The 13,374-nt window shown below is 27.6% G+C and overlaps 1 protein-coding gene across 4 annotated transcripts in view; it reads left to right on the forward strand.

Moving 5' to 3' along the window:
- The window catches only part of LOC114927970 (phospholipid phosphatase 3), a 33,277-nt gene extending 21,140 nt beyond the window's left edge, over positions 1–12,137 (forward strand). For 3 of the 4 annotated variants that reach the window (XM_029299051.2, XM_085488006.1, XM_029299050.2), the window contains exons 3-6: positions 6,031–6,185; positions 7,557–7,786; positions 8,445–8,568; positions 9,053–12,137. In XM_029299051.2, coding sequence (XP_029154884.1) covers positions 6,031–6,185; positions 7,557–7,786; positions 8,445–8,568; positions 9,053–9,442 — 899 coding nt within the window. In that variant the 3' untranslated portion in view covers positions 9,443–12,137. Of the gene's footprint in view, positions 1–3,216; positions 3,280–3,497; positions 3,970–6,030; positions 6,186–7,556; positions 7,787–8,444; positions 8,569–9,052 lie in introns of those variants that run through there. The other variant, XM_029299052.2, reaches the window with a different exon arrangement.
- The last annotated feature ends 1,237 nt before the right edge of the window (positions 12,138–13,374 follow it).

Below are 13,374 nucleotides of genomic sequence, written 5' to 3' on the forward strand. Positions count from 1 at the left end.
TTTATATCGATATAAATATAACATATTAAATATAACAATATATTAAAATATAACAAAACATATATTTGTCTTGAATATTAATATATGTTTAATTAACAAAATAGTAATTTAGTTAAAAGATTTAGTCAAATTAACACTTTTTTTCAGTGTATATACAATATATATCAAATTAGAATTATTATTAAACTGTCTGAAAATCTTTGCTTTTAATAAAAATCAAATAAAAACGATTTATTCGATTTAATGGGTTATATGAATTTTACGAAATTGTTTTGAATGAAAATTTTAATGTCTCATGATGACACGAATATTTGCCATGAATTGATAAGATTAGTCAGCTGTAATCATAGTTACACTTGTATAATCAAATAAGGAAATAATCGTAAATTTTAGTTTAAATAATGATGTAGTTTTATAGCCTGTTACGAACGCGAATTATAAAATATTCTATTTATAATTTTATGTTTCATATACATAAAGTAGTTAGCGTGATATTTTGTGCATTTTTTTATATACACTTCTGTCTTTTTTATTTCTTCTATAAATAGAATTATGTCCTAAATTCTGTGTCGCGAATTATAAATTATTATCGTTTAAAGTAGACTGAACAAATATTTTCTAACAAAGTATTTTCTATGTCTTTACAATATTGTTTTTTGCACTTTTTTATACAAAGCTACCCCCTAATAATATCACAAATCTTTTATGCTATATAATAATTTACACAATTTTTTGTTTTTACATAATCGTTATAATTATCTATTGATATCAGAGAGAATATTATTGTTTTGATAATAATCTCTTATGCACGAGATTTTTAGTATCTGTTTTGGGGGAATTTTTTAAATAAAGTTGTTATATAAAAAACGCAAGCAACAAATTTATAGGTGCATGATGTAGCATTAATAATACGGCTTAATAAAATTATAGATGCATATGTAGAGACATAATAATGCATAATTTACCTACAGAATTATCATTTAGATAATAAACTAAACCATTGTTTCATCGACTGACTATGTTATTATTAATATTATCCGTGCAAATTCAATATTCCCGAATGTAATACAATATTTATGATCAGTTGCATTAAAATTTGATCAAATTTGGTTTCACATTCTGTATACTTTCGTATAATGTACATATACATATTCTAATAATGTGAAAAAAATAGCTGCATAATTCTAAGAATCAAAGATTCGTGAATTTGAAAAGAATTCTAATGACAAAGATTTCTAATGACAAATATTTTGCGATTAAATATCGCTAAATTTTTCTTGATACTGATTTTTTTAAATTAAATCGCAAAAATTTACATTGAAAATTATAGTGTGGATTCAATATGTTGAGAAAAAAGCAGTTTTTTGAACTTTGACTTTCAGATTGTGATCTATTTCTTTAGCAATTTTTGTTTTCAATATATCGAATTCGTGATTTAAAGATTACGATAATTTAAAAAATTTAATAACAAATATTTTGCGATTTAATTTAAAAGAGCTTTTTTTGTCGAGAAAAATTTAATGATACACAATTAGAAAATTTGTTTTTTTGTTAAAAAAGACTCTTATTAAATTTTTTTGTTAAATATTTAACACATTTGTTAATTTAACATATTGCTGCTGTGCTAATTGAACTCAAATGTAAATTATTAAAACAATTGAAAAAAAATAAAAATAACACAATAATGTGCATCTATATTTAATTTTACATAATAAATATGTTCTGTATGATCATCTAGATGAAACTTTAGCGTCATCTTATCTTTATATAGACAATAAAAATATGTATTATTTATATCTGCATTATAGATGAAAAAAGCATTATCTTTACTACATTATCGAGAATAATTTTCAGATAATTTTGATTTAGAATTATAGCATATATAAATATTTAAATAGTAGAATTTAAGCACGAAGCGATAAAAATTTATAAATATAAAAATATGAATATATATATTTTTATATCTTTTATAATTTAAAATTTCCGTTTTTTACAATTTTTTAATACTCTAATTATATAAGCAGGCTTAAAAATTATTATCTAGATGAGTCGCCATATAATTTTATCTTTTATCTAAATATATTTAAAATAAAATCATCTTTATGTTATTTAACAAGGGAACGGTTGGAAGTGTCCTTCACCGATTTTAATGAGCCTTGAATATGTTGTAGAGCATTGAAAAATATTAGACCCGTATTTTTTTTAGCGGCGTATTTCGACGTTTAGGGGGTAAACACCCTCTTGAAAAAAAAACGGCTTTTTAATTTTTGAACTAATATCGTCGAAACGGTAAAAGATATTAAAAAATGTTTCAAGTAAAAGTTTTATGGTTTTTAATGTTCTTTAAAACAGTGCAAAAGAATTTTTCAAAAATTTCAAATTTTCTGAAATTTCCCTCTCTCTCCATAATTTTTAAAAATTAAAAAAAATTTTTTATAAAAAAATTTTCCAAATTCAACCATATATAAGAAAGTTTTATTCCGACAACGCACTTTTGAGAAATAAACTAGAAATATCACTATACTATATCGCTACTCGTGCGATGACCGTCTTTCCTTCGTAATCTCATAGAAAGAATGAAATATCGATACAAAATTTGTATATGGTATTGTATTTAATAATTAAATTTATAACAATTTATATATTTATAAATATAAAAATTTATAAAAAGTAATTTAAATTTATATATTAAAATCTTTTATATATTAACATATTATATTATAGAATTCTGTGACAATAAATAATTTACATATATGTAAATTGAAAATGAGGAAATATATTTCAAGTAAAATAAAAGTAGAGCCAATTGAGGAAAATTAACAGGAAACACTTCTTTAATTCGATGTTTAAAGTTGAGAAATTTAAAGTCACAGAGAATAAATAAACAGTTTACGCATATTTATGATTTATCTATGATTTTTATGATATTGGCGCATTAACATTAGTTTATTTATACATAGCTTATATATATATATATATAGGATATATATATTGTATTTATATATATATATATATATATTGTATGGAATATATATATATAGGAAACAATATATATATATATATATATATATGTATGTATGTATGTATGTATTTATTTGTGTATTAATATTGTTTCCTTAATGCGATTTTTATAACATCGTGATAAAGATAAGTACCAAACGTAGCTAGTATATAAGCATCCGTCATATGGAAAACTGCCATTTTATCTTGTGAAGTCATAATATCAAGAATTGTGTGTTGTACATCAGAAAGAGAGAGTTTTAATAAAGTTTGAATAAAGTAAAAATAGTAAATTTAAAATTACATGATTTTTACATAAAAATAGTAATTTTATCTATATTTTACATATATTTCTTCAATATGTATTTTTACTTTTAAAAATATGGAAAAAATTACAGTGATAATCAAGTAATTTTTCCAGTTTTGAACAAGTAATCTCCATGTAAAAGTACAACACTGATTATTTATTAATAATATTTATTTGTTGAAATTTACAGAAAAAATATGGATTTTATTCTATAAGTAGGGATGATGAAATGGAAAATTAACAAACATTTTTTTAAAATTAATTTTGACATTAAAGCTGTATTATTCTAAGAAAAAAGGCGCTCTATTCAAATTCTTTTCTCCACTCACGTGTCATCGTGATGCGTCGCGCTTGCGCATGCGCGCTAAATCACTGCTGATAAAGCTATAACGTGTAGTGTGTGACGTATTGCATCTACGTTCAGAGTGCTCGTGTTAATGAGCGAGTGACGACGACGAATCTCGCTCTCTTCGTCGAAGCATCTTTATCTTTCCTGCGGAAGAGAGTTTACAGTGCGGTAATTCCGGTCATTTCCGTTCGAGAGGAGACGCGTCGAAAATTTTCCGAGATGAACGAGCAGCGGCCGGACAGAAAAGCCGATAGCCGGAAAATGACGTCACGTTTGCGTGTCAAGTGGTCTCGTCGCAATCAGTATGCCGTCAGTACGTACGAGAGAAGAATCTTAGAAAATCTCCGATTCATCCTCCGATGAGTCTTTTATACGCGGAACGATTCGCGAGGAGAACAAATGCGAATATTTTTGGAGCTGACGATTTTCGCTCGAATTGTGAAAAGCGATGTTTATTCACGAACACGTAGACGTTCGGCTCGAATAATCGAGATAGAGCTGTTTGACAATACAAATACAAAAAATACAAAAAATGCAAAAAATAGAAATAATAATAATAATAATAAAGAGATAGTATAATAAGGGAAGAAAAATTACTTATTGCTTTTAATGCTTTTGTATTGCATGCTTAATGACAAATAAGTAATTAATAAAATAATTAATTAATATTTAAAAAATCCGATGTTATCTAGACATTTTCCTCTAATCTTTCGGATCAATTTTTATTTGTAAAAGCTATCACAATCAAATAATGATTGTTTAAATTGCTTTATATAGGTATATATACATTCGACTGCACGTCAAAGTATATGAGAAATATGAGAAGAAAGACAGAGATAAATTCATATAAATAGCTCTATCCCGGAAATGATTTAAAATTGTAAATATGAATTTTGGAACAATACGACCAGCTCTATCATCTCCAAAAATTATCATTATATCGAATTATCATTAAAATATCATTAATATCAATAATTAAATATATTTAATATTTAATATATGTAATATTAATATAACATGTAATATTAATATATATAATATTAATATAATTTGTGTGTGATATTAAATATATATTTTTAATATTAATATCAAATATCAAAATTATCATTTAGATCGAACATGTTTTGTTTCCTGTCTTACCAAGAACTCATCGTGCTTTAAATTGATTACTCATCTCTAAGAATTCATGACGTTTTAGTGGCATTTATTGGCATACAATATATAACACAATTCAACGAAAAAAATATTTACAACATAACTTCAATTTCTTAAAATTTTGACATGATGGAATTATTTGGAAATTGAAATTATATTTATTATAAAAAAAATTATGAGAAGTCTTGTTCTTATATTTGAAAAAAAAATTGTTTTTATTTAACTTTGTATAATCAACTGTATCAATATATATATATATATATACACGTAATGTATGAAAACGTATCTAAAGTGTCGAAATTTTTACATGAGAAAAAATAATAAAAAACGTGTTAACGTGTAATGACCTTATTTCAATTAACAGATTCTTTTAGAAAACTAGTTTATCGATGCAAAATTTCTATTGTTTCTATAATTATAATTCTAAATACATATATTGATTTTGAAAAACTTGATCTATTTTCATAATTTTATATACAAATAGGTAAAAATAATAATTTAGCGTTATTATAGATATATAAATTAGGAATAAATAAAAGAAAGGGAATTTACATTCAGAAATATTTAAAAATACATACAATTTTTGCAAACACATACAAAAACTTAATGTATGCATAAGGAAATAAAAAATGCAAAAATTATACTAATCAAATAGTGATAATGAAACAAAAATGTGATTTGGCATTAATAAAAAGATCCATAAATCACACTCTCTTATTTATCTTTTATTCCAGTAAGACAGTTTAATTTTCGATTTTAATGTAAAAAAAATAAACAATATAAAATTCTATAAATTTTCTTGCTTTACAAACTAATCAATTAATTAATTAATTTTTAAAATATAATTCGCATAAATATAATTCGTAAGACAAAAAATAAGATTTATATAATTTTTCACTTTGATGTTTTACATTTAAATATTTTTAAGGAAGGAAAACAAGGAAATATAATTTATAGAGAATTTATAATTTTTTAATTTTCTTATATTAAAAAATTGGACTGTCTTGCTGAAAAAAAGCTAATGTGAGAATGCATTTTTTATTATCATCACGTCACAACTTTTCCGCATCCTATTGCTATTTTATAAGAAAGCGCAATTTTTTACATTTTTAATCCGCCCTAATATACATGTTAAATTTTTTGTTATCGATATATAAGATTTATTAAGAAATTGATGTATAAAATTAATTTTAATTCGTGCTAATATTTTCTGTTTTAGTAACTCTACTTTTGGGGATCCTGGAATTCAATGTAGTGCCAAATCAGCAGATCGGCTTCTTTTGCAATGATCCAAAGATCTCGTTCAAGTTCACGGGCGACACGATCTCTATGAGTTTATTGATAATCCTCAGCGTCAGTCTGCCATTGATAGTCGTAAGTATCGCGCTCTCGTTTCTGTTTCCTCTCTTATTATTGTATGTGGTTGTACGATCGTGCGAGTCAATGGTTAAATTCTATATTTACATTCCTATTTTGATGTAAAACTAGCATTGGAAATGCAAATCGATCACGATAAGATCAACGACTAGATGCAAGTCAATATGCTAATCTCTTTTTTTTTAAACATTACTCGGCAAATATTACGCATTTAAATTTATTTTTTATCGATCTAATGAATTTATTATTATGAATCGCGAGCAAAACTATAATTTCTATGATTTTGAATAATAAAATTTGTATAAAAATTAGCTTTCAGATTATATTGACTTATATTGTATAAACTCTTCATAAAGTAATTCAATTGAAAATATTAATTTTTCGAATAAAAATAAATGATGTATATATAAACAAAATAAGTTGAATAATAATATATTTTTAATTTAGTGATATTAATGTATAATCTAAACTAAACGTCTATAATAAATTAATTATTTACAGAATTTGTAAATAGCGCAATAAAATTTTGCATAAAATCATTTTGAATACTTTTTTTTAATTGGAATAACGTTCAATCTATTTATATATAACGATTGTGACAAATTTTTTTATCACTTTTAAATGCAATATAAAATAATTAATATTTTTTTACATTTTTTGACAAATATATAATGATCCGTTTTATCAATAAAACAAAATAGCGTTAAGATCTCCTTAACAATCAGCGTTTGCTGGTATCTAAATAAAATTATATAGATAATCATCTAGATGAAACTTTGGCATCATCTTATCTTTATATAGATAATAAAATATGTATTATCTACATCTTAGATGAAAACAAGTATTATCTTTACTAAATTATCTAGAATAATTTTCAGATAATTTTGGTTGAGAATCTTAGCACATAAAAATACTTAAATAGTAGAACTTAAGCAGTAAGCGATAAAAATTTATAAATAAAAATATGAATACATATATATTTATATCTCTTTTATAATTTACAATTTTTTAATAAAAATTAAAAAATGTGTTTACATAAGCAGGCTTTAAAATTATTATCTAGATGAATCGCCATATAATTTTATCTTTTATCTAGATATATTTAAAACAAAATCAAATTCATCTTATCTAAGATGAATTTACATATTTTTATCTTATTTTTATCTAGCTAATTTTCTAAAATTATCTAAGCACAACACTGTTAACAATGAATTCACTTGGTTCGTTATTTAGATATATTTAAAACAAAATCAAATTTATCTTATCTAAGATGAATTTACATATTTTTATCTTATTTTTATCTACCTAATTTTCTAAAATTATCTAAGCACAACACTGTTAACAATAAATCCACATGGTTGGTTTCAGATGTGGGCCACGGAATACGTTTGTTATCCTGCCGACAGTTATAGGAACGCGTCGAGTCGCCACGTCGAGTTAACCAGGATCAAGCAGATCTGGTATTGGTATAGTCATTATTCCATCGGACTCGTTACGCTCACGCTCGTCTGCGAGGTCATGAAAACCCTAATCGGCGAGCCGCGGCCGCACTTTCTCGACACGTGTAAACCGCGCGAGGCAGCCAACTGCACCGATGAGTAAGCACAATCTTTTTCTACCCATTTCTCCCTTTGTCCCGACTACCTCTATTATCCAGATGCAATTGTCGACCTTTTTTTCACGCCATGGATAGGGCGTGGGCGGCGGAACACGAATAAGCGTTCGTGGGCATTAATGGATTCTAATAAGGAAATCAGGAATTATATAATGTATTCTGAGCATCTACGAGATGCAATAATCATGTGGTAAACAGGAAATTATTAACGATGAGGCATTCCGAAAGATGATAAATGTCGAGAGTGGACTTTAATATTACAGTCTCTATGAAGCTTAGAAAAATAGAGTTCGTTTTTTTTTTATAAATGTTTATTTATATTTATCGAGTTTTTTTTATAAATGTATATTTACCGATTGCAAGCGAGGTAGATTTGTTACTTACGTGCAATCGGTTATGTGATGTTCTACAACGTTTTGTTGTGTTTATTTCATATCGGGTTATCTAGTTTTTTATTTTATTTAAATAATTTAGTAAAATTAAAATATAAAAACCTATATTATATACATTATTAATGAGGTGTGACAGTAAAAATCCTACCATCAGATTCTCTCTCCACTGTATTGAACGGAATTTTTCAACACTAAGTTATATTTTGTTTGCCTATTTCATAAACTGTATATGTTTCAATGTTTTTTCAGATCTTACATCAGTTCTTATACATGCACAAGTACAGAGTTTTCCGACTGGTTCATCAAAGATTCCAGCAAGTCTTTTCCTTCCGGTCATGCGGGTATCTCTCTCTATACGAGCATCTTTTTAGTGGTAAGAAATTATTATTACTATTTGAAAAAAAATATTTTTCTTTTATTAATAAGAAAAGAAGAGATTACGTGTTTTTATTCGTAAACTTGTTTCACGACTTATTGGCAATACAGAGAACTAAGATACCAGCATCTAGTACTTTTCTCGTTATCGATAGCCGGTATCTAAGCAATGAGAGAATTAAAGAATTCACAAAAAAATCTATTAACGGAATATCGATTTTCGCGGGACGCACGAGATGGAGTAGACGAAGATATAGATAACGCGAGAGTCTCGTCAAGTATAAATTTCCGGAAATAAACAGATTCGTTTCGCTTTAAAAAAAAGTAAAAGGAATCGAATATATTTCGGCCAAGTGTGGCTAGGGATGTTTTTCGCGTTAAATATAGATAATAAAAAATACGCGAATATCGATTTTTATATCTAAAAAAAAACCAAAAATACACGCGAAACTTTATCGCTTCACGCACGCATGCACGCACAGTGGTACCTGCAGAACCGTCTGCCGACGCGGACGTTGTTTCTGAAACCGTGGCTGCAGTGCCTGACCGCCATGTGGGCCGTGACGTGTTCGATGACCAGAGTGGGCGACAACCGACACCACTGGTGGGACGTTCTCGCCGGCAACGCTATCGGCTTTCTCTTCGGCCTGTTCACCGTCCTGGTGCCCTGCCGTCACTTCTGTCTCGGGCGTCCCGACGACGACGCCGTCGCCGCCGTCGTCCCGGAGACGGCGTCGCGCGCTCTTAACGAACCCCTGGAGAACGGCCAGATCGGGTACGACAAGCAGCGCAGCGTCAAGAAGCTGCTGGATCCAATCGTAGTCGATATCTCGGAGATGAAGGACATCCCGACCAGGAATTGGCAGGAATGAGCGACTTATTGGGGAACAGAGAGGGAGAATAGGGGATAGATGCGAACACACAAAGTTTTGGAGCGTCTCGACGAATCTCTCGTTTTCGAGAAAAGAAAAAGAGAGATTCTGTTTAAAAAAAAAAAACTATTTCCAAAATAGAGATTTTTTCCGCTGTACCTGGTTTTTTTTTTTTTTTTTTTTTTTAAGTAGACTTGTACGATAGAAAACGTGCCATCAGAAATGACGATAATGAAATGGAATGATGATGGAAAGAGGGTATTTCTTGTATAGCATTGTATATTGTATATATACATATGGAACATTCCATATCAAGTGAGTCACTTTTATAGTAAAAAAATTGACTTTTTAAATTCTTAATAGCTTAACATCCCTATATTAAAACTTAGGAGTTACAGAATGTTGTTTAATCCTATTAATAAGAAAAGTCATTAGATTTACTAAGTAATACAATTGTAACGAAATTCTGCCATTTTGGCTCCACGCTATTCGAGCTCAGATATTCAAAATTCAAAATGGCAGATCCATTTTGTGCGATTATAGTTTCGCCATATTATTAAACATATACCGGGTGTCCCAAATCATTCGTACACCCCTTTTCTTTCAAAATCTAAGCATTTCGGAGAAAAACGTTTTAGACAAAAATTGTATGGTTTTGAGGGGAACATAAGATGGTGCCATTGATTTGACATTGAAAAGTCATTTGAAGGTTACGTGAAGATCAACTTCAATTTCTTAAAAGGAACTTTTTGTCTAAAACGTTTTTCTCTAAAATGCTTAATTTTTGAAATAAAAAGGGTGCATGAAGAATAACTCAGGCAGCAAGCATACGTCATTTTGACATCGAATGACGTCATTTTGACGTCGATTTGCTACTTGGTAAAGGTGCCATTTTTAAACTGTAAGAGATAACATTTTCTATAACTCTTAAAAGTTTTAGTGTAGGGATGTTAAGAATAAAATTTAGTTGTTATACAAATGAAAAAAGAAAAAGGTCAGTTTTTTGGAATAATAAAAGTAGCTCACTCAAATCGAGATGCTCTATATTATTTAAATATATAAACTATATATGCTATTTAAATCTATTCACGATTTTCTAAAAGACGAGATTTTGGAAAATTCTGACAAATTGATTCGATCAAAGTGTGTATATAGGGTTTTTTTTTAACTCAAGAAAACCTACATTGTATTGGCGTGAAAAAAATATCGCACAAGATTTAATTTACTTTTCTATTTTTAAACTAAAAAAAATTGCTCAGTAAAGAAATGGATCGAGGTATTTTTGCATTTTGCCGAAGAAATGTACATATCACGGAGTCGCGGACGCAGTTCTGGCAGATTGCAAAAATTGACATTGAAAAAAATCGAAAAAACCTGTATATAATTGTCCAACTTGAGTTGAGTCAATTTATTTCTCGCAATAATCCTGACGGAAGAGATAAGTTAATAATCAGTGCATCCGCGATATTTCATCTCTCCCGATGCCTGGAGACTTCTCTCTTAATGCCACAAATGCTCCGCTCGTTCTTATCAGTAATTTACACTTACACTCCCGCAGCGATTACATTATTTAAGTATTCTCTCGCTTCTGATGCAGGTCTTCGAATGTCCAGAAGTAGAGGTAAGCCGCGACATATTAGTAAAAAAAGATTTAATCGTTTTAATTTATATTATTTTAAATTATTATTTTATATTCTTTTAAATTGTATTTTATGTCGCACGTAATTTTTAGAAATTTTAATATAGATTAAAAGATCAGGGGCATCAGAAAGTTATTTATATATGTCAAAAGAGAGGATAGCTGAAAAATGTGAATTTTTTGTTCCAAACGGAAATTAATTTATATCGTCTATACTTAAGGATATTTTTATATAGGTATGTATTAAACAACAATTTTTTATTCACATTCCAAAATGCAACTTCCCTATTTTTACATATATTACGATGCGAGATATATAATTCTTAATTTATTTACAATAGAATTATATGGGTGACAATAAGATTCATATATTGTTATATAAAAGCAGCTTTTTTGTTGTTATATATTGAAAGAGAGAGAGAGAGAGAGAGAGAGAAAAGTATTATAAATATGAATGCATATTTGGAAAAGAACGAACGCGAAAAATGTCTATATTATAAATAATATAGTATTATTATAGCTATACAAAAATATTATTATTGTCGTGTTTTATTATTATTAAAGTCTCTCAGAAAATCCATCGATAGAGCGATTAAAAATTTTTTTATAATATAATTTTTTTTATAATTTAAAGAGAGGCTACATGTGCTATTATTTGATATATCTGCCAATTTTTCTGTCATTCCGTCATTAATAATCTTACGGATGCACGAGATTATTATGTGTACATATTGTAAAAAGTATTTTATTTAAAGTAGACAGGCGCCCTGTAGGACGCTTCGGAGAGAGAACTGTAATTAGTAATTTAATTAGTCTACGCAATGTGATTCGTCTCACGATTTATTATATATATATAAGCGCGCGTGTTGCAGCAAATATACGTGCTTATTTTTATCCCGAGATTTTTTCCCTCTCGAAACAGTATCTTAAAACAGTGCCTTCTTTATCTCAGCGATTATGAAACGTTGGAATGATTTGAGAAGTTCCAGCGATATCGAAAATTATAATTTTGAAAAATCTTAGCGTGAGACTAAAATAAAAAATATAAAAATATAACATATGTTTTATGTATTTTCCTTATAATTTTTAAAAAAATTTTTAATGTGTTTTTGTCATACATACAGAAATTTACTTCCATTAGTGGGGATTTTTCATGAATTAACGTGTATTTATATTTAAGTTTCATTACGATACATTTTTTGTATAAATAATATAAATTATATAAATTTTTATCAAAATTTTACCCGGAGAGAAAAATATATATAAATTTTATATTTTGAGATATGTATATAATATATTGCAATATTTGTATGTGTAAAAATAAACGCTTTCGAATCTGCCATTTTTGCGAAATCTTAAGATACATCTTTCTCGTATAAAAAATTAGCATCTCTCTTTGTCCGACGTAAGAGAATAAAAAATGCAAAAGTAAAAAGTGAAATGTTTTTTTCTTCAGTCTCGAAAATTCTCCCCTCCTTGTGTGACCTTAACGTCGAATGAAGGATCGCGCTCCCTTTGTCCCCTCGATCTCGTGTCGTATTCCACCCTCATGTGTCGTCGAATAAATCTTATAGGACAGCGATCGGTCCTTCGACATTGGTGGAAGAGCGATTTTACTGGACTCGAAAATGCTGAATCTAGCTCTGCCTAGAATGTTTTAATTCGATAACACTTACACGTTTTATTGTGAATTTTTGATTGCCAATAAAATGCATTGTCAGTGTTGTGCTTATTGTTAGATGATTTTTAAATTAGCTGGATAAAGATGAGATAAAAATACGCAAATTCCATCTTTTGTTTGAAATATATCTAGATAAAAGATAAAATTATATGGCGATTCATCTAAATAATTTTTAAAACTGCTTATGAATAATAAACGCAGTTATACAAAAAATGTAAATTATAAAAGGGATATAAAAATATATATGTATTCACATTTTTATTTATAAATTTTTATCGCTTGCAGCTTAAGTTTTTATTATTTAAATATTTCTATGTGCTATGATTCTAAACTAAAATTATCTGAAAATTATACTAGATAATTTAGTAAAGATAATACTTGTTTTCATCTAAGTTGCAGATATAAATAATACTTATTTTTGTTATCTATATAATTTTATTTAGATAACACCAAACACTGCATTGTATAGGACAGCCCTGATATTTTAATATTAACGATAGATTCTCATACTAATTTGCAGATAATTTTTTCTCAAATTCGAAACAATTTTTGATATTAAAATATATAGTAAAATTTTATTATTAGATTATTTTTCAGAAATCTTCAGAGAAT

The sequence above is a fragment of the Nylanderia fulva genome, unplaced genomic scaffold (genome assembly GCF_048542155.1).
Source record: "Nylanderia fulva isolate GAGA-0341 unplaced genomic scaffold, ASM4854215v1 Scaffold60, whole genome shotgun sequence".
NCBI classification, from domain to species: domain Eukaryota; kingdom Metazoa; phylum Arthropoda; class Insecta; order Hymenoptera; family Formicidae; genus Nylanderia; species Nylanderia fulva.